Here is a 21,795-nt window from a genome sequence, read left to right on the forward strand (position 1 = left end):
TGACACAGGTTACTCCAGAGGCACCTGCACACCCATGTTTATTGCGGCATTATTCACAATAGGCAAGTTATGGAAACAGCCAAGATGCCCCACCACTGACGAATGGATTAAGAAAATGTGGTATCTATACACAATGGAATTTTATGCAGCCATGAAGAAGAACGAAATGTTATCATTCACTGGTAAATGGATGGAATTGGAGAACATCATTCTGAGTGAGGTTAGCCTGGCTCAAAAGACCAAAAATCGTATGTTCTCCCTCATATGTGGACATTAGATCAAGGGCAAACACAACAATGGGATTGGACTTTGAGCACATGATAAAAGCGAGAGCACACAAGGGAGGTGTGAGGATAGGTAAGACACCTAAAAAACTAGCTAGCATTTGTTGCCCTTAACGCAGAGATACTAAAGCAGATACCTTAAAAGCAACTGAGGCCAATAGGAAAAGGGGAACAGGTACTAGAGAAAAGGTGAGATCAAAAAGAATTAACCTAGAAGGTAACACCCACGCACAGGAAATCGATGTGAGTCAATGACCTGTATAGCTATCCTTATCTCAACCAGCAGAAACCCTTGTCCCTTCCTATTATTGCTTATACTCTCTCTACAACAAAATTAGAAATAAGGGCAAAATAGTTTCTGCTGGGTATTGGGGGTGGGGAGAGGGAGGGGGTGGAGTGGGTGGTAAGGGAGGGGGTGGGGGCAGGGGGGAGAAATGAACCAAGCCTTGTATGCACATTTGAATAATAAAAGAAAAAGGAAAAAAAAAAAGAAAGTTCAAAAGTGGAAAAAAAAAAAGAAATAAACAGTTCAGCTCATAAGATAAAGGTTTCAATGTACCCGGAAGATGTAAGTATATTAAAGTTATATATACTTATAATATGTAAATTAGCAAAAGTACAAGGAGAAATGGATAAATGTGCAATAGTGTGATTTCTCAGTAATAGAATAAAAAGACAAAATTCATTACAAATATAGATTGTGTAAAACAATTACAAACTCAATGGGCATACATAGAACACCACACCCAACAATTCCAGGGTACACATTCTTTTTACGTTTGCTTAGAACAATTACTAAAGTTGACTGTATTACTTCCTAAAGCAAGTTTCCACAGATAGGAAAGGATTGGAATCACAGAGGATGATGTATTCATAGTGCATCCTTAGCCTTTTAGTGTATTCCTCATGTTGCAGTATAGGGTCTTGCCTTGGTGAAGCATTCCCTAGCCATTGTACTTATTCTCTTAGCTCCCATAACACTCACTGCCTTTTACTACTATTTTGGTCTTGAGCATACGTTTCTTGATAGCTATTTGATAACTTCTTACAGGAAATGATTCATCTGTTCCACTGGACTCTCTTTTCTACATCTTGGGGTCTGACTCTTGGAGATCTGTGTAATACCTCACAGAGCACCGTGGATGTTTTGCCATTCATTCTCAGAATGGACTAATTCAGAACCTGACTGTTCACAGTTAGAGCAGTTTAGAGTCCTTGGAGGAGGCTGCAGTCTCCGATAGGTATGGACAGATAGGGAGAAACCTTACTCAGAGATGTGAATAAACTGCTAAACATACGCTCTGGGGGAGGCACAGAATAGGACGTTGAGTTTCCACGGTAAAAGAAATTCCTGGTTTAATTTCATTTTTCTCATTAAAACGCCTTCTTGCATCTTTGGTCTCTCTTCACAGAATCCTGCCATCAGCATCAGTGAAAATGTGCTGCATTTCAAAGGTCAGTACCTGGCCAGCACTCCCAGCTCTCTGCACAGTTCTGGACTTAGGCTGGTAGTTCCTCTCTATTTTTATCGTCTGTTTTATTCATTTTTTACTGATGTTACCCTTTTGATATTCTTGGGGTAAACCCGACTATTTTGAAATACGTGATTAGAAAAGTCAAAAATCCTGTTTAAAACCCTGCTTCCCACTAGGATAGGCCATAGATAACTGTTGGGAAGCAGAATCCTGGGCTAGAAATCAGGAGGTGATGCCCAGCCAGTGTGACGGCCTGAATCCATCCCCCAGTAACACACACGCACAGAGAAAGGGAAGTTGTTCTTCATTCTTCTTTCCTTGTTCCTGTCGGGATACGCTAAAGGAGAAGTCAGATTTTTCTTCTAGTCTCTGTCCCTCGTTGGAAGGTTTTAGATTCAGAACTGTCTTTGAGATAATCCAGCATTTCCATGTAAAGTTGCATTTACCCTGCAACGTTCCTTTTTTTTTTTCCTTTGTGGTGCTAAGAATCAAACCCAAGGCTTCACACACACTAGGCAGATGCTGTACCACTGAGCTGTGCCCTAGTTATGCAGCTTTCTTTAACATGCTCAGTATGATATCTACACATGATTTTCACTCTAGTCTGGATTTAGAACCAGACTCAACATGGAAGTTAAATTCATATCTATGTGCCACCTTTGGCTTTTCTTAAAAAGAATGTTTTGTTTTTGTGGTACTGGGGTTTGAACTGAGGGCTTTGCACTTAGTAGGCAGGCACTCTACCACTTGAGCCATGTCTCTAGTCCTCTTTTTATGTTCCTTTTTCTTGCCTGTTACTTGTACTGGTATCATCCAGTTCAAAACAGACCATCAGAGGGCATATGTAGATAAACTTTTGTCCAGGATCTGTCTTATCTAGCTGTTGAGTAGCTCTGCTCACAAACCCACATGCATTTTGATAGGAATCAGTAGTGTATTTGCATTCTTTCAAAAGAACTGTGCCAAGCTGACTTTGGGGTGACCTCGCTGTGCTCAAGTTCATAATAATCCATATTTTCCTTGTAGCTCAGGGACATGGTGCCAAAGGAGACAATGTCTATGAATTTCACCTGGAGTTCCTAGACCTTGTAAAGCCAGAGGTATGTTCTTTCCTTTCTTACTTCCTTTTCCATTTCAAGAAATGAATACTAGAAGTTGAGTGAAATGAGGGACAGGAGCTGGGGAAGAGGAGATAAAAACCACAGTTCTTTTATTTGGAACAGAGCCCTGATTTTAGCTGCAGAGTAATGGGAATACTAAGAATCTCAGTTAGATCTGGGCTTTATTAGTGATAGGAACTTAAACAAGTTCCATTTTTCTCCTGTGTTAAATGATTGGATGATATGATCTGAAGGTCCCTTCCAGCTCTCGTATTCTCAAATTCCAAAGATGACAAAGGAATATGGCACTCCTTGAGAGCAGGGTAATATAGGGTAGTTGAAGCCCATGCCTGGAGGTTGCCTTCATGTGATTTTGCCATAGGGCCAATGAGAAAACTAGAAATCAGAAAGGGCTAAGGTTGTCTGGTCTTTAGAAAAACTTCTGGAAATGTAATTGAAGGCTCCCTTCTCAGAGCTGGGGAGCTTCTCTAACATGAAGGGGGAGAATGCAACCAGGTGGTGTATCTCACTTTCTGGATTTGCACTGTTATCTCTGGGGGACTTGAGCTTAATGCTCTTCCCATACAGGGGCTCATTGTTTTGACATAGCACTAATATCCCTGGCATAAGGTACAGAGAACCTGTCATGGGGCTTGCCTTGGAGATGGAGGAAGAGGCCATGTAGAGAAACAAGGAGCTACAACAGAACCAGAGAAAGACGCCTCCGTTCTTACCAGTGCTTCACTACACCCACTTTTGGAGTGGATGCTCTCTTTGTGTCAGGACTAGCAGGACCAAAGCAAGAGAGGGAATAAGATACTGCACAGCTTCTCTGGGGAGCTGCACTGGCATGGGGTGGTTTTAGGGAATGGAAGAGGCATTCTCACATTCTCACTTTTTTCCCTAGCCGGTTTACAAACTGACCCAGAGGCAGGTAAACATTACGGTTCAGAAGAAGGTGAGTCAGTGGTGGGAGAGGCTCACCAAGCAGGAGAAGCGCCCACTGTTTTTAGCTCCTGACTTTGATCGCTGGCTGGATGAATCTGATGCAGAAATGGAACTCAGAGCTAAGGTTAGTAAGGACCCAGGGCATAGCCGTTGAATATAGAAAACATGAGGAATTCAAATTATTTGGGCCACTTCAGGTTCCTCTAAGAGTCTGATAGAATGGGACGAAGTTGCACACTTATTCATAGACGTGGTAATGTGATTTTAGAGAAGGACTTGTCATGTGTATTGTAGATGCTTCATTTGGGATTTATCTGAAGTTTTTCCTATGACCAGACTAAGGTGATGGGTTTTGGGGAGGAAGACCACAAGGGGTAAGTGCCGTTCTTATCATATCATATCAAGGATATGTATTGTCAACATGACATATCACTGTGGATATTGTTTTAGATCAACTGGCTGAGGCAATGTTTGTGTCCCTTCCCCCTCCCGCTTTCTTTTCTATAACTGTGGAAGAAAGTCACTCTGCAGAGCCCAACTTAAGGAGTAGGGAGTTACAAAGTTATAATTCATATCCATTCAGCGTGAACTGTACTTACTTTGGAAATTTTCTGCAGGGAGATTTGTCTATTCTCTCCCATTTATTTACCTATTTAGCCATTTATATCAATAAAAATTTATGGATGTTTGCTTTATACTTGTATTATAATCTAGTATTTTGTTGCTCAGATCATTCCAGCATTGACCATTGGGTACTCTTTTACCTGGCTTTGTGTCCTTTTGAAAAAGTTCCATCGTGGTGGGGCTTATTTTTTTTTTTTTTAGTTTTTTTCTTACTTTCTGACACTACATAAGCTGTCCCAGATACAACTTGTATATTTTTTGCTCCAGCCATAGATTAGCCATTTCTCCAAGAAGCTTTCTGTTTTTTGAAGAGTGGTATTAGAAGCCAAAATCTGGGTGCTGGGTTCATTGCTCTTGGAGTGTCATTGCTTTTAGGACCTGTCGGCTGACAGAGCAAGGAAATACATGTGTGCATACTAAACCTTGCATATTCATGTACTTATAAATATTTCTACATGTGTTCCTCTGTGTTTATGTTAAGCTAAATATAAATTCACACTGATGTTAGACTTAGGATCTTAGCTTCTGGAAAGATTATACTAGAAATCTAGGAGCCTTAAAAAATACCTCCCGCCTTAAACTTCCATTTTGTTTCTGTGGCTGTAACAAATCTTCTGGGTTTCCTTTTCAGCTCTTAGGATTACAAGATTGCCCACTTGGCAGTCTGGAAGCCAGTTGATTGGTTTAATTTTATGAATATTCTGTGCTTCAGTGCTAATGCTACCAAGTAAGGAGGAGTCAGGAGCTGGGGCTTTTTCCCCTGTGGAGGACTGAACACAGTTGGAAGAGGTGGCCTGAGGGAGTCAGATTCCTTACTCAGCATATGGGCTTTTGTAAGCATCTGGTAATTCTAACTTGTGTCCTTGGAAAATTTGTCTAAATTCTAGGAAGAAGAACGCCTAAATAAACTCAGACTAGAAAGTGAAGGCTCCCCTGAAAGTAAGTTGTCACTACTGCTAAGGTTGTTTCCAGTTCCCTTGTGGTGGAGGTGGGGCATTTGGGTGGATGTGACTGTTCGGGTGAGTTATGAGAAGTCCTTTATGTTTCCTGCTTAAGCTATGCACACCCACATCAAAAGCCTTACCTTTAATGCTTCCTTAGTACTTGGGGCCTGATGTAATCTGAGTATTCCAAGGCTGGTGCAGCAGAATGGAAGAACCTCAGTCTCCTGAACTGGCTAAGGGTAGGTGGTAGCCAAACCCCGCAAAGGCATGTGGAAATGTGCATGGATCCAAGACAGCACTCCTGCAGCCTGGTGTTTTTCTCCCATGTGAGATATGAAGGGTTGTGTCATCAATAAGTGTGGTTGTCAATCTTAAACGTGAAGAGTATTCTGTATAGTCCTGCTATTCATTAACCTTTAAAAAATCCATTTCTATTTATATTTGCCCAACCACTTATAAGCAAGAAGCTCTGTAAGTAAGAGTCATAGTTCTGTTAAGTTCAACATCTGTTTATTAAATTCATGTTGCATGGAAAACATTGGGCCAGGCCCTTGTGGAGCCAGATGAATACATCATGGAACCTGTACTCGGAAGAGCTTTTGTTGTAGTGGCAGGCTTGTGCAGGTCTGTCTGTGAAGAACTCTCCAAATAGCAGAATGAAATAAGGGCTCTTCATTTATCCTGAATTAACCTTTTCTCATGTTTTAGTGGCACTTATTTGGCATGCCAAAAGGAAGGGAGAGTTTTAGAGCAATGGTTTTCTTTTTTCTTTCTTTTATAGAAAAGTGGAAGGAAGAGGATTAATGGAGGCAAAAAATAACAACTTAAAAAGGCCATCTTGAGATTTAAATTAATTTTTGGTTTTTAAAAAGAATAAACTTAAAAATATGTAAAAATTCTTATGTATAGATTTTTAGTATGTTAGTTAAAGCTTTAACTTTTATAGAATTTCCTGATGAAAGGAGTTTTGAAGAAAAAAATTTGATAAGTTAAGTGTGCTAGAAGTCTGACAGCCTTGGGGTAAGGCTGTTTTTGATTGACTACACTGTTAAATGTGGTTATTTTGAGCATTAGCCAAGTGTCAAGGCAGAATATCTGTAGCCAGAATAAACATGCCCCAACAAAACCTAAACCCTCAGCCTGCTCTTGAGAGCATCCTTTCCTTTATCCCTCCTTTGTCTCAGCCTTATTTTCTTAACTCTGTAATTGGCTGAACCTTTACCAACTTCATACTGCTGACAAAATTCATGTTATTGTTTTCCTCCTTTGGTCATGTCCTTATCCTGCCTATCTGTTGAGGCCCAGCTCTATCCACATAGACCTACCTAGTGCTTACCTCAGCCTGATAACATTTTCTTATCTTGAAAATTTCAAATGGCATTACTTGTCATTCTCACGTTTGTATTCGGCTTTTCATTTGTAAGTTCTTGTGGTCACTATCCTCGTATCTCAGTAGAGCCCCTCACAGTACTTGGCACATTATAGGTGTTCAGCTAGTGAATATGTGACCAAATGTCAGATTTTTTTTTTTCATTTAGTGTTTCATTTACTATTTCTACTTCTTTGAGCTAGTTGACTAGCATGATCTTAAAAAAAATAGGAAAGAAGAAGCTGTAGATTCTATTAAGATAATGAGAGCACGAACTGGGGAGAACTTTTCCCTCTGTAATGCTACTGCAGAGGTCAGTCTGTCCTTGCCAGGGGGTCATGTTTTTCTCCTAAATTTATTGTTTCTATTTACTATCCCTTAAAGCTGTGAAAGAACACTGATGGAAACATACCTGGGAATGCAACGAATGTTCCTCTCCTCATACGTTTTTTTTTTGTTTTTTTTTTTTTTTTTTTTTTTTTGGTGGTACTGTGGTTTGAACTTGGTCTGGTATTTGTCAGTTTGGCACTGTACCATTTGAACCATGTTCCCAACCCTTTTTGCTTTACTTTTTTTTTCATAACTGGGGTTTGAACTCAGGGCCTTGTACTTGCAAAGCACATACTCTACTGCTTGAACCAGGCCTCTAGTCCATTTTGTTCTGGTTATTTTGGAGATGAGTCTGAACTGTTTGCTCAGGCTGACCTCCAACCGTGACCCTCCCAATCTCAGCCTCCCAGGGAGCTGGGATTATAGGCACAAGCCACCGGCACCAAGCACTTTTATTTCTAAGACAGAGTTTCAAGTTTTTGCTCCATCCAGCCTGATAGGGGGCTTCCTGTGTAGCTGGGATGACAGGTGCACCACCATACCCAGTTTTTTTGTTGTTGTGGTGAGGTGTCACCTACTTTCTGCCCAGGCTGGGCTGGAACCATCATCTTTCTAATCTCTGCATCCTGAGTAGCTGGGATTATAAGCATGAGCCACCATGCCTGGCCATAATATGTTTTTTTGGGGGGTAGGAGACCACAATAGAGACCTGGACCAGGTATTTGTGTAGGAGCTTAGGAGCTCCCAGTTAAAGGGTTGAAGTCATCCAGACATGCCCCATATGCTCCTGTCTTGCTGTGACAGCGCCCATTCTTGCTTTGCTTTTCAGCTCTTACAAGCTTGAAGAAAGGATACCTGTTCATGTATAATCTTGTGCAGTTCTTGGGATTCTCCTGGATCTTTGTCAACCTGACAGTGCGGTTTTGTATCTTGGGAAAAGGCAAGTACAAAATGTTTTCAGGGCTAGTTTTCCCTTTCTCAGTAGTTTGACCTGCTGTTCACCAACGAGAGCATTCTCTGGCTTTGAAAATTAATAGTAACCCCCACGTTCATAGCACTTCCTGCTTTTTCCCATAGCCTTGTGAAACAGGCTGACTGAATAGTCTTTCCATTTAACAAGTATAGAAACAAGGCTAGAGATGTCACTTCTACAAATATGTTCTTAAAAAATTAGAACTATAGGAAAGGCTTTTTCAAAAACATATTGGTTATGACTTACATTAGTGACAAATTAGAAACTACCCAAATGTCTATCAATGAAGGATTGCTTTGGCATATTTACTCAGTAGAATGTTGTGAAGTAAATAAGAATAATTTAGATAGGCTAAAGAAAAATAATGAGAAGTCCTTTAGACTCTTATTCTTCAGTTCTAAAATTTCCCCCCTGAGGTTTATATAGTGAGTTATAGTTAGCGCTGCAGTCGTTAATAGAAATTTTTCATTTTTTGCTTTCTTGTAGTTCTAAGGGTGGAACCCAAGGCATTGTACATGCTAGGCAAGCACCCTACCACTGAGTTACATCCTCAGCTCTTGGAGTCATTTGTTACATCCCCAGCCCTTGGAGTCATTTGAAAGAGAAGAAATACAAATACATGTTATTTTTCCAGGCTTAACACATAGGAATTCTGCATTGTACAATGGCAGGCTAGGAACAACCTTCCCAAATGTTCAAGGTCTTACTTAGAGTTGTGCGACTAGAGGTCTATATATGTAAAATACATAAAGGAATGAAGGAAGTCCCAGACACAGTTATTCTCATATCTATAGCTTTTATTACTATGGATTTATCACAGTGCCATGAAATGAAAATAGGGATACTTAGGCTGGGGGTATGGCTCAAGTGGTAGAGTGCCTGCCTAGCAAGTACAAGACCCTGAGTTCAAACCCCAGTACCACCCAAAAAAAGGAAGAAAGAAAATAGGAAAATTTAGATACATAAATATTTAATATATTTAACCTAGCATAGTTGGGATTCTGAGCATTCCACATAGTATTGCTGGCTGTTAAGTGACCCCAGTTCCAAAGCTCCTATGTTGCTGGATGTACTAACATATTTGCCTATATTCCTAGCTATGTGAGAGGCTAAAGCATGAGGGTTGCTTGAACCCAGAGGTTGGAGACTAGCCTAGACAACAGAGGACAAAAATAAAAACAAAAGCTGCTAACTTATCTGGGTTGTGTGTTTAATGGAAGCTGCCTGGTAATTTCTGTTATGGCTCTCAGCCTCTTCTAAACCTAGCAGAATAGATAGAGTTTCTGGTCCAATTCTTTCCCTCAAGACTGGGGTCTGGCTCCAAGGGTCATAGTTTGCTCCTCATAGTTTTCTTTTGAATAAAGTATGTTGATGAATGGCAGTTCCACTTGTACTTGCCCTATAAATACAATGGCAACAAATTCTTGAGCTATCTAGAAACTCTTGGGCTTGGCAAACTCTCCATTAAAGAAAACTTTCTATTAATTTACATTACTTAATTTATAAAAATAAATGTTAATTGCAGAAAAATCAGAAAATAAAAACTTAGTACAAAACAACCAAACCAACCCCTGTTACGATTCTCTGTGACAGTAGCAGACTCTCAGCACTTTTATCTTTCCAAGCCACATCTTTTAAAATACTTAGGACCATAGTGTAACTATATAATGTAGCTTTTATTTTTTTTACCAGATAAAATGTCACGAATAGCTTTCCATGTCAGTGAAGATACTTTTGCAACGTTATCTAAAAGGATGTGTTTTGTGGTTCACCTTATGGTAATTTAACCAATCGCTGCAAGACATTTGGTTGATTATGATCTTTGTACTATTATGGATTATGTTCCAGTTCTTATAGCTAAATTATTGTAGAGATCATTAATAACTTTAGTATAAATTCTTAAAGTGTAGTTTCAGTATTAAAATACAGATTGTTATTACTGATTTTGTTTGGTGGTACTGGGGTCTACGCAGACACTCTGTTATTTGAGCCATGCTCCTAGCCCTTTTTGCTGAAGCTGTTATTCATATAGGGTCTTTCATTTTTGCTTGGGGCCAGACTGAGACTGTGATCCTCCTATTATGCTTCCTACATAGCTAGGATCACAGATATATAATACCACACCCAGCTTATTGATTGAAATGGGGGTCTTACTAAGTTTTTGCCTAGGCAAGTCTTGAACTGTGATCCTCCCAATATCTCCCAGTCTCTACTTCCTAAATAGCTGGGAAAGTACAAATTATTTTTAAGGATTTGTTACAATCTGCCAGTTTTCCTTTCAGAAAGAATATGCTGTTATACTTCCACTATTAAAACCCTGATTCTAGTAGCATATGAGTATCTTTTAGACTTCAAAAAGCTTTCTCTAATCATAAAAGTAATGTGCTAATTTAAGAAAGTTTGGAAAATGGAAGAGCAGAGATGTTGATTTTGGGAGTGGAAGTGAATAAGTCTTTGTCTCTTACTACTAATATTTTTCTTTCTAATCTTTTTTCCCCCTTTAGTTATTAAATAATCATTGCTTATAATTATGTGACTTGTTTTTTAAATGTACCATCATAAGTATTTTACATGTCAATATTATTTAAAACTATTACCTTAGAAACTGTGCTTATGTTATTGAATTGAAACAAAGGTAAATTTCCCATGAAGTCAGAGCAATAATATCTAATTTTTATTTACTATATGCCAAATTTTAAGTCACAAGTTTCCATTTCAAAGATACTGTTCCACTTAGAGTGAGTCTCCTTAGAAAGGATGTCACCATTTTATTGTAAATAGTGACAAAAAGGTTTGGTTGAGATTTGGGCTTGAAAAGTGACATTTACAATTGTAAAAATAAATTTTTTATTATCTTACATCAATTTAAGTTATGATTTGGCATCAACTCCTTAAGAGTTAGTCAAAAAGCACTATATATCTTCATTTCACTTTAACTCTGCAGTAGAATTGTGAATTGAGTAATTTTTGCAGAAATACTAATGAGTGTCTTCAGTTTTCTGCAGGGAATCTCTTTTGTTCAACTGTTACTTAAACCATTTTCTTGTGAGGCTCCCACAGTGCCATCTTTTTTGGTAACTGGTCTAACTCTACCAGAACCTCATTCATCAGTACCTTCATATGCAGATGAGAGTGGTTCTCCATCACTAATGTAATTGACTTTAGGGATGTCCTATACCTTCTTCAAAGATCTGTAATTTCATTTTGTAATCATTACTCGTGGTGCTAAATGTTGACAATGAACATGACTTGGATGTGGTAAGTAGGCCAGATCTGAAGTGGGAACAGATGGAAGTTAAATTGTTAGATCATTAGTGATAATTTTCCAGCTATGTTTGCTTGCCTTTCTAAGGAATCTCTTTACTCTGGGAATTTAGATCAGAAACGTGGATAATGATTCCCTTTATGTGGGTTTTTTTTTTTTTTTAAAGGGGGTCAGTTTTGTTTTCTTTGGGGACATTGGAAATGCCCAATTTGGAGATGTTTGTTGGCTGTCACAATGACTTGGAGGCACTACTTATATTCAGTAGGCAGGGATTCAGGGATGCTAAACTTTTTCCATTATGCCGGACAAAGAATTATCCTGTCTGTAGCGAGACCTGGTCCCAGAAACAAAATAGAAGGGCTGGAAGTATGGCTCAAATGGTAGAATTCCTGCCTAGCATGTACAAAGTCCTAGGTTCAATCCTCAGTACTGCAAAAAAGAAAAAAAAAAATCTGCCTAAAAACATCAGTGGTGCCTTGGTAGAGAAGTTCTGTGGAAAAGAATGTAGAAGCACAGGATATCAAGATAGGGTGCAGATCACTCATAATTGATTCCATATTTGGTAACCTCATGTAGCAGTAACTCTCATTTAAAATTACTATACAGTTTACTCAGACTTTGTATGCTTTGGGATGTTTAGACTTTCTACATTAATGCATTTAGGAATGTTTCAGAGAACAACTTATTAATAAGGCTTTTTTAATCATTAAATTTTTTTTTAGTTAAGATATATTTTCAGGCTGGCAGAGTGGCTCAAGGGTAAAAGTGCCTGTCTAGCAAGCGTGAGGCCCTGAGGTCAAACTCCAGTTCTGCCAAAAAACAAATAAACAAAAACAATAAGAAAGATTTTTCAGAATAAAAAATATTAGGTGTAAAGATACAAGCAGTTAAGATTTTGAAACCTAATTTTATTGAATACTTTTACCCCTTTGCATTTATGTATGATGAACAGTTTTCAAGATGGCTTAGGTTGCATGCAATATAGATGGGATAGTTTTAGCTTTAAATGAAAGCAATGATGGTTCTGAAAAGAGCTACCTCTTTGCCTGGAACATAGGGTTTTCAGGATATAGTAACTGAAGTCTAGATGGGAATAAGAAAGGGATGCATGCAGGGTTGTTTGTTCATCTTCTTTAGACCAGTGGAATTAGTTCTTTTGGGAGTTCCTGAGACCTCCTTTAGTCCAGCTTAGTTAGAAACTTGAATTGGACTGAATGTTTGTTACCTTTTCCAAAATTCTAGTCATGTAAAGAGTGGTCTAGTTTGAGAAATAGTTGGAATTTACCAGTAGATTTACCCTTAATGTGTACCTGTGTCTACAGAGTCCTTTTATGACACATTCCACGCCGTGGCTGACATGGTGTACTTCTGCCAGATGCTGTCTGTTGTGGAGACTATCAATGCAGTGATTGGTGTCACCAGCTCACCAGTGATGCCTTCCCTCATACAGGTATTGGAGCTCAAGAGTGGGGAATGAGAGATTTTGATGTTTACCTAGTACCTAATGTCATAATGTGCTAAAGTCTCAAGTATTAAGAATACCTACTACATGAGAATAGCACTGTTTGATTTGAATACGAAGGAAAATTAAACCTCAGGAAGGTTTTCCAAAGCAGACTTTTACAATTATAGGCCTATTATATTGCTTATAATATCCTTCTGAAATCACAAAATTATCAAAAGAGCTTTAAATCTAAGGAAATTTGACTATTAAGCAGGAGCAGAAAAACCTACCTTTGGTCTATTTGGTTAGATCAAGAAGTTCTTATACCTTTGGACTTTCTTCCATGTTTGTAGGTGGCTCTTCTATCTTTCCTGCTGCCCAAGACATCTGAGTTGTTTCCTTTGCTAATTGCTGTCAGGAATGGGGCCCCAAAGTCTTTCACTCTCCTTTCCCTGCTCTTAGTTATGTAACCACATACTACTAAGTACCACCTACCCAGCTGCAGAGGCAATTAGGTGATTTTTTGGTTAGTCTTTTCTGAATATTGTGTTGATAGCTGTGCACTTTTCTGTTATCCCAAAAAATGGTATCAGGTACATGTAAAAGGTTAAGACAGTAGATTTGTTCCGAGTTTTCTGCCCTTGTAAAGAGGCTATTTAAGCTGGCGGGCAGGGTTGCTCAATGCCTAGGGTGCAGGGCAGGCGTGCTGAAGGATGGGAGGACTCAAGTTCGAATCCCAGTGCCAAGTGAGAAGAAAATTTAAAAAAAAAGAGGCTATTTAAATTTAAAAAATAAAAGAGGATAATGAGTAATCCACTGATATGGAGTACTACACTTTATCAAGGCCTATTACAAATAAGAATTAAGGTAGAATGTTTGATACCAGGTAGAAGGGACAGGCTCAGAACCATCACATCACATGGGCCCAGACTGGGAGCTGAATTTGCCATAGCAGGTTGATTGGACTGTTAACATGGCTTACCATGTGCACTGAGTAAGGAGTAGTCTCTGTCTCATTGAGACATGAACAGTTAGAGTGTAGTTTCCTATTTGGGTAACCAGGTAGCCAGGTAGGAGTAAGTAGAAGACAGTGTAGAACAGGAACGTAGGAAGTTGGGAGCAAACTTTCCTTTCTCTCACTCACTGAGGAAAGATTAAATAGTTAAAAGCTCAATATCTAGCTAAAGTGGTTTGATGAAGAATATTTCCTGATATAAAGTAGCCATGGGTTAATAAGACAAATTGTGCTTACTTGGCTTGAAAAACACTATAGAAGATTCTGTTTCAGGAAGTGTGGCAGGTTAGGTGGCCTGATGAGCTTACATGCTGAAAATGTTAGATGTAGGAAAGAAATACCAACTACATTGATGAACAGGCCAGAAATGAAGTGATAGAACCTATGTAGATCATCTGATCACTGAAACTGGCTTTTGCATTTAGATTTGCAAAACCAAGTGAACTTCAACTTCAGTTTTATAGTATCACAAGATATAGGCAATATAAAAAACTCAGATCTGACTCAAGTAGGGAGTTCAGTAGGAGAGCCTTCCCCAGACTACAAAGAGTTGCATGTAAAGGTTCATTACTGAGACTTGTGCTTGCTAGGTAAGCATTCTCCACTTGACCCAGGCCCCAGCCTATAAAGGTGGATTAGAAGTAAATTCGTACCCCTCCTGTAGTCTATAAGAAAATTCGGATTTAGTGAGAACTTGACTGCTTGAACAGGATATAAGAAAATAAATAATACAAGCAGATCTGGAAAGGAGGCAAATAGAACTTCTTTTTTAAAAATTTATTTTATTGTGGTACTAGGGTATATTGTGACATTTACAAAAGTTCTTATAAAATATCACAGTTGAATTCACCCCCTCTACCATTCTCTTTTATCCCCCTCCTCCCATTTCCTGGAATAGTTTCAACATGTCTCATCTTTTTATTTTCACACATGGGTACATAATATTTCTACCATATTTACCCTCTCCTTATGTCCTCCCCCCTCCCACTGGTACCAGCTCCCCAGACAGGACCTGTTTTGCCTCCTGTTCTCTGTTTTTGAAAAAAAAAAAAAAAAAAAGATATTTTTTCTTTTGTTTCAGATAGTTATGCAAGGCATTTCATTGTGACATTTCCATGTATATATGTATTATAACCTGAATTGGTTCATCCTATTTTTCTCCTTTCTGTCTTTGTCCCCTTCTTATGGTGATTTCATCAGGGTTAAAAATTCTGTATTCATTTTTTTAAATTTTATTTTATTTATTTTTTTGGTGGCACTGGAGTTTGAACTTGGCCTTTCGCTTGCTAGGCAGGCATTCTTACCACTTGAGCCACTCCGCCAGCCCCTATATTCATTCTTATATAGGAAGTACAGCAACCATATTTACCTTCTTAACTTCCCTCTTTTACCCTCCCTCTCTCATTAGTGACCTCCCCTAGTGTGACCTGTTTTTCATAATATTGCTTGTATTTGCATTGGGTCTATGTTTCATATATGAGAGAAAACATGTGGTCTTTGGTTTTCTGACCCTGGCTAACTTCACTTAAGATGATGTTCTCCATTTCCACCCATCTACCTGCAAATGACAAAATTTCATTCTTCACAAATAAAATACTGGCAAACCAAAGTCAACAACATATAAAAAAGATCATGTACCATGATCACGTTGGTTTCATTCCAGGGATGCAGGGATGGTTCGACATAACACAAATAATTAAACGAAATACAACATAGTAACAGAAGCAAAGACAAAAGCCACATGATCATCTTAATAAATGCAGAAAAAGCCATCAACAGAATTCAGCATCCTTTCATGATAAAAGCTCTGATGAATGTACCTCAACATAATAAAGGCTATATATGACAGACCTAAAGCCAACATCATACTAAAAGGGGAAAAACTGAAACCATTTCCTCTAAAGTCAGGATTCCTAAGACAAGGGTGTCCACTCTTTCCACTCTTACTCAACATAGTCTTGGAATTCCTAGCCAGAGCAGTAAGACAGGAAGAAGAAATAAAAGGAATACAAATAGGAAGGAAGAAGTCAAACTATCCCTATTTGCGCAGATGACACAAGCTTATACCTGAAAAACTCCACCAAAAAACTGTGACACCAAAAACACCTTCAGCAAAGTACCAGGATACAAAATCACTTTACAAAAATCAGTAGCCTTTCTATACACCAACAATGAACAGACTGAGAAAGAATATAGGAAAACAATTCCATTTACAATAGACTAAAAGAAAAATAATAAAATACTTAGGAGTAAATTTAACAAAGGAAGTGAAAGACTTCTTCAATGAAAACTATAAACCATTGAAGAAAGAAACTGAAAAAAGACTACGGAAGATGAAAAGATCTCCTACACTCATGGATTAGCAGAATCAACATTGTGAAAATGTCTATACTACCAAAAGCAATGCAGTCCCCATCAAAATCCTAGTGACATTCATCACAGAGATTGAAAACTCAACCTTAACGTTCATTTAGAAGCACAAAAGACTGTGAATAGCCAAGGCAATACTGAGCAAAAAGACCAACGCTGGACATATCACAATACTGAACTTTCAAACTATATTACAGAGCCATAGCAATAAAAGCAGCATGGTACTGGTACAAAAACAGACATGAAGACTACTGGAACAGAGTAGAGGACCCAGAAATGAATCAGCGCATCTACGCCCACTTGATTTTTGACAAAGGTGCCAAAAACGTACCGTGGAGAAGAAACAGCCTCTTCAACAAATGTTGCTGGGAAAACTGGGTATCTGCCTGCAGAAAACTGAAACTAGATCCATGTCTTTCACCCTGTAGAAGTATCAACTCAAAGTGAATTAAGGACCTTAATATAAGACCTGAAACTTTGAAGCTAGTGCAGGGAATACACTGGAATTAATAGGCATAGGTAATGATTTCTTAAATAGAACTCCAATGGCTCAGCAACTAAGAGAAAGGATTGACCAGTGGGACTACATGAAACTAAAAAGCTTCTGAAGAAATGGTCACCAGATTAAAGAGGCAGCCCCCAGAATGGGAGAAAATCTTTGTCAGCTATACATCTGACAAGGGATTAACAACCAGAATATACAGGGAGCTCAAAAAACTAAACTCCCCAAAAAATCAATGACCCAGTGAAGAAATGGGCAAGTCACCTGAACAAAGATTTTTCAAAAGAACAAGTCCAAATGGCCAAAAAACACATGATGAAATGCCCAGCCATAAAGGAAATGCAAATCAAAACTATGTTAAGATTTCATCTCACTCCTATTAGAATGGCTATCATCAAGAACAAAAACAACATATGTTGACAAGGATGTGGGGAAAAAGGAATCCTCATACACTGCTGGAATGTAAATTAGTACATCCACTATGGAAAACAGCGTAGAGGCTCCTCAAAAAACTAAAAATGGAACTGTCATGATCCAGCAGTTCCACTCCCAGGGATATACCTAAAGGAATGTAAGTCAGGTATAATAAAGACACCTGCACACCCAGGTTTATTGCAGCACTATTCACAATAGCCAAGCTATGGAAACAGCCAAGATGCCCCACCACTGATGAGTGGGTTTAGAACTTCTATTAGTAAAAAATAATCAGAATTTAAAATTTAATGGATAGTGTTTAAAGTATATTAGACACATCTGAAGAGAAAATTGTGAACTATTTGAGATACAAAAAGGAACAGAATGCAAAAAGTATACAGATAAAATTTTCTTCAATTCTAAGACTCAATACTAGGATAATGTTAGTTCTATATACCTATATAGATTAAATGCAATTCCAATTCCATTATAAACAGTTTTGGAATGCGATAAGAAACCTCTGAAGTTTTGTGGAAAAACAAAAGGCCTGGGTAATAGCCTTATCCACAATAGACAAAGTGGAAGCAAATTAGATATCTGTGGTAGTGTGTTATGCAGCCTTAAATAGGGAAATTCTGACACATGCTACTACATGGATGGACCATAAGGACGTTATGCTAAGTGAAATAAGCCAGTCATAGAAAGATAAATACTGCATGATTCTCTTATAGGAGGTATTATATAGTGAGTCATAGAAACAAAATAGAGTGGTGGTTGCCAGAGGCTAGGGGAATGGAGAATTACTGATTAATGAATCTGAGTTTCAGTTTTCCAAGATAAACAATTATGGAGCTAGGTTACAATGATCCTGGGAATATATATGTGATACCACTGAATTATGTACTTAAAAATGTTAAGGTGGGCTGGCAGAGTGGCCAAGTGCTAGAGCCTCTGCCAAGCAAGTGCAAAGCCCTGAGTTCAAACCCCACTACCACAGAAAAAATAAACAGAATTTTTAAAAAAGACCAAAAAAGGGTTAAGGTGATAAATTTTATGTGTAGTTTACCACACTTTTTTAAAAAATGAGGAAGTAACTGGTTGTGGTGGTGTGTTTCTATACTCCAGTTACTTAGGAGTTCAGGAATTTGGGGCGACACTGTCTCTTTTAAAAAATAAAACGAGAAAACCCCAGCAAGTGGCCAGGAAATACTCTTTTTAAAAGAAGAACCCAAGTAGAGACTTACCCTAGAAGACATTAAGATAGTATGTGGGCCATGAGTGGTGTATGCCTTACAGCAGTGGAAATGGGTAGCCTGTAGCCACGTGCATCAGCACAGGTGGCCATGAATTGAAAAAGTTTAAACAGATGCAGAATGAAACAGTATGTTGTGTAGAAATAGATGCACATGCAGTAACCTATGAAGAGAAACAGGGGAGTGAGTACCAGGATGGTTACTTATGGGGCTGAATGCTGAGTTCTAACTCGGGTTATATAGGCACAAGTGTTCATGGAAGTATTCTTTCCATTTTATTTGAATGTGTGGGTTTGCATGCGTGTTTGTTTTTAAATATGCACTTAAGATGTAGTTGCCTATCCAGAAAGACTGGTGTGGGTACTTGAACTTGTTCCAAAACTGACACAAGATTAAACTTGTTGAGCTCAGTCTTTTCTATTTCTCTGTTATTTAGTGGGATTAGATAAAGCATTTATGTGACACGCATACATTTTTAACTTTTCTTCTCTTTTGGGTCTTTTTAATAGCTTCTTGGAAGAAATTTTATTTTGTTTATTATCTTTGGCACCATGGAAGAAATGCAAAACAAAGCTGTGGTTTTCTTTGTGTTTTATGCATGGAGTGCAACTGAAATTTTCAGGTGGGTAGAAATGCCACAGTGTTTGAATATGGTTCTCTCTGGATCAGCTCTCTTCTTGAGGAAGTTCTGTCTTGGCCAGCATTCCATTTGGTTTGGGACTACAGTTATGTATCTGGAGAGGTCTGATGACATCAGTGTGCTCTGCAGAGTAGAAGCAGATGGGTTTAAGAGCTGATTGGAGTCTGGACACCAGGGAGCGTGAGACCACCAGAGACATGAAAGAGTCAGGCCAGGTGTGCTGACATGAAAGAGTCAGGCCAGGTGTAACCCCAGGTCTCAGGAGACTGAGGCAGTAGGATGGCGAGTTCGAGGCCAGCCTAGGCTACATAATGCACCCTGAGCTACATCACGAGTCCCTATCTCAAAACCAGGGGAGGAAAAGGAAGAAGAAAAAAGAAATGAAAGCCCTGTCTTACTGTGACCTCAGGATCTTGCTGTGAGGTTGGAAATAATCAAGAACCCATTCATGAGGAAGATACTTGAGAGGGCTAACATAACACAAAGCTGAAGGAGCAGTTCACTTTGGATGGAACTGGTCAAGAAGGCCTTCTAGAAGGGATGATAGATGAAAATCTTGTACTGGGTGTGAACTCAGAGCCTTGTGCTTGCTAGACACACATTCTGTCAGTTGCACAATGCCCCCAGCCCTTTTTGTGTTATTTTTGAGATAGGGTCTTGCTTTCTGCACAGGCAGGCCTGTACCACTATCCTATTTGTGCTTCTCCACATAGTGGGAGGATAAGAGGCACACAAAACTGCACCTAGCCATTGGGGTCTTGTGAGCTTTTTGCCCTAACTGGCCTCAAATCTCGATCCTCCTGAGTAGCTAGGATTGTCAGCTTGATCCACTTTACTAAACCAAAGAAACATCTTTTTAAAAAAATGGATCCAGTATAAGGAGTGTTCTTATTTACCAGACCATACATATTCTGAATTTTTTTCCCTGTTTAGTCAAGTGGAGGTAGGATTTTGCAGACTGTCTTTTGGCAAAGTTAAAAATGGAGAAGGAGAACAGGCAGTTGCAGCTTAGGTTGTGACTTAGCTGTTGGCGTGGGTCTGTATCTCATGGCACCCACTGTGCCCTCTGATCTGCTTAATGCAAAGGAGAAACAGATTACAGAGCCTATTGTTAACTTTTACTGTTTGGGAAAACAAATTTCTTTCCTGTGATGTATCTTTTAAAATAGAGTATGTCTGATTCTAGATTAGAGGCGCTTTGTAACAATTTATTTTTCCAGCCATCTTTACCCACTAGGAAAACAGATCAGAACTAGGAATCAAGCTAAAAAGGTTCTAAGCATCCAGTACATACACCGATCAAACAGGGTTCCTTTGAGACCTAAACTTAGTCTGTCAGTAAAGAGAGTTCATATCCTTTGAAGAGTCAGAGAATAGCCCTATGGGAGTTTGTTGGTGGATAGCCAGGATCCTAATTCTGTTCTGAAGAAGCCATGTGTGGCTAACTGAAAACTGATTCTTCTGTGTTCTTGAATGATACTCCAGGGTTGCATTCAGACCCTGAAGTAGCTTTAACACTGGAATTCCGTATTTTCAATAGGTACCCCTTCTACATGCTTTCTTGCATTGACATGGATTGGAAGGTGCTCACATGGCTTCGTTACACTGTGTGGATTCCCCTGTACCCTCTGGGATGTTTGGCAGAAGGTATTTTCAGAAACTCTAGGTCTCCTAGCTTGACTCCAAGGAGTATTCTAAGGTCTGCCTCTGCCAGCCTTAATCTGATAAGTGGGGTATTGGGCTTTTCAGGAGTTTCTTTCTTGTGGCCTCCTTCCGTAATACCACTGGCTGTTACAAGCAGGAACATTTTGTAAGGCTTTGGAAGCTGGGTGGTCATGGATGGCACACTCTCCATTTATATGATATTTTTTAATCTTTTAAAGCAGGTTATTAATGACTTCATTGTATTCTGACAAACGCCTAATAAGTGAGTCAGATAGGGATTTTTCTGCATTTTATAGGCTAGGGAACAAGCCCAGTGCCATGCTTGTCCTCATTTATCTCCTTGTTGACAGCTTGGAGGCCTGTCTCAGGAAGAACTGAGGGAGAAAAGTGGCAGGAGCTTTCTGTACAAGGGGAGGAGAAAACACCTCTAGGAACTCAGACTGAAACAGGGCTGGGCTGGGAGGGCTATGGCTGGATGGGCCTGTGTCATTTGCTCCTAATGAGTTCTCCTTTCTGTTTTCAGCGGTCTCAGTGATCCAGTCTATTCCAGTATTTAATGAGACAGGAAGATTCAGTTTTACATTGCCATATCCAGTGAAAATCAAAGTTAGATTTTCCTTCTTCCTTCAGATTTATCTTATACTGTTATTTTTAGGTAAGTATAGGCTCTGTGATACAAACTTTCCTGTCACTTTTTAGAGGGTAGTTAAATGACTCAAGGGTTTTTGGTGGGCTTTTTTTTTGGCAGTACTGGGGGCTGAACTCAAGGCTTTTGTTCTATCCTTGAGCCACCCCTCCCATTCTCATTCAGAGTTTTAAAAGTCCTTATTAGAATCCTTCTTCTGGAAGAACAGCACAGGGTTAGAGATTTACTTTGGAAAAACAGACCCACTAGGAGAATATGCTAAGGTGTAGAAATGCTTCCTCCCAAGTCTTCAGTGGGTGAATTATGTTCTTAGTCCTTGGGAGAAGCCCTTTTAAAATTTGGTAAGACCTAGGCATGGTGGTGCATGCCTATAGTTCCACCTACTTAGGAGGCTAAAGTGGGAGGTTGTTTGAACCCAGGAGCTTGAGGCCAGCCTGGGCAACCTAGCAAGACCCTGTCTCATAATAAAAAAAAATTAAAAATTAAATTAATGTAAAATAAAGTAGGAAGCTCATCTTTTACCTCTTTTTTTTT

The 21,795-nt window shown here is 39.0% G+C and overlaps 1 protein-coding gene across 1 annotated transcript in view; it reads left to right on the top strand.

The window, feature by feature from the left end:
- Hacd3 (3-hydroxyacyl-CoA dehydratase 3) overlaps positions 1-21,795 on the top strand; it is a 37,210-nt gene that overhangs the window by 11,771 nt on the left and 3,644 nt on the right. Inside the window, exons 2-10 of the mRNA XM_020172878.2 lie at positions 1,697-1,739; positions 2,786-2,859; positions 3,767-3,931; positions 5,319-5,370; positions 7,904-8,014; positions 12,635-12,762; positions 18,820-18,932; positions 20,491-20,597; positions 21,139-21,270. Of these exons, the coding sequence (XP_020028467.2) occupies positions 1,697-1,739; positions 2,786-2,859; positions 3,767-3,931; positions 5,319-5,370; positions 7,904-8,014; positions 12,635-12,762; positions 18,820-18,932; positions 20,491-20,597; positions 21,139-21,270 (925 nt within the window). The remainder of the gene's footprint in view (positions 1-1,696; positions 1,740-2,785; positions 2,860-3,766; positions 3,932-5,318; positions 5,371-7,903; positions 8,015-12,634; positions 12,763-18,819; positions 18,933-20,490; positions 20,598-21,138; positions 21,271-21,795) is intronic.

This window comes from Castor canadensis, chromosome 2 (assembly GCF_047511655.1).
Source record: "Castor canadensis chromosome 2, mCasCan1.hap1v2, whole genome shotgun sequence".
Classification (NCBI taxonomy): domain Eukaryota; kingdom Metazoa; phylum Chordata; class Mammalia; order Rodentia; family Castoridae; genus Castor; species Castor canadensis.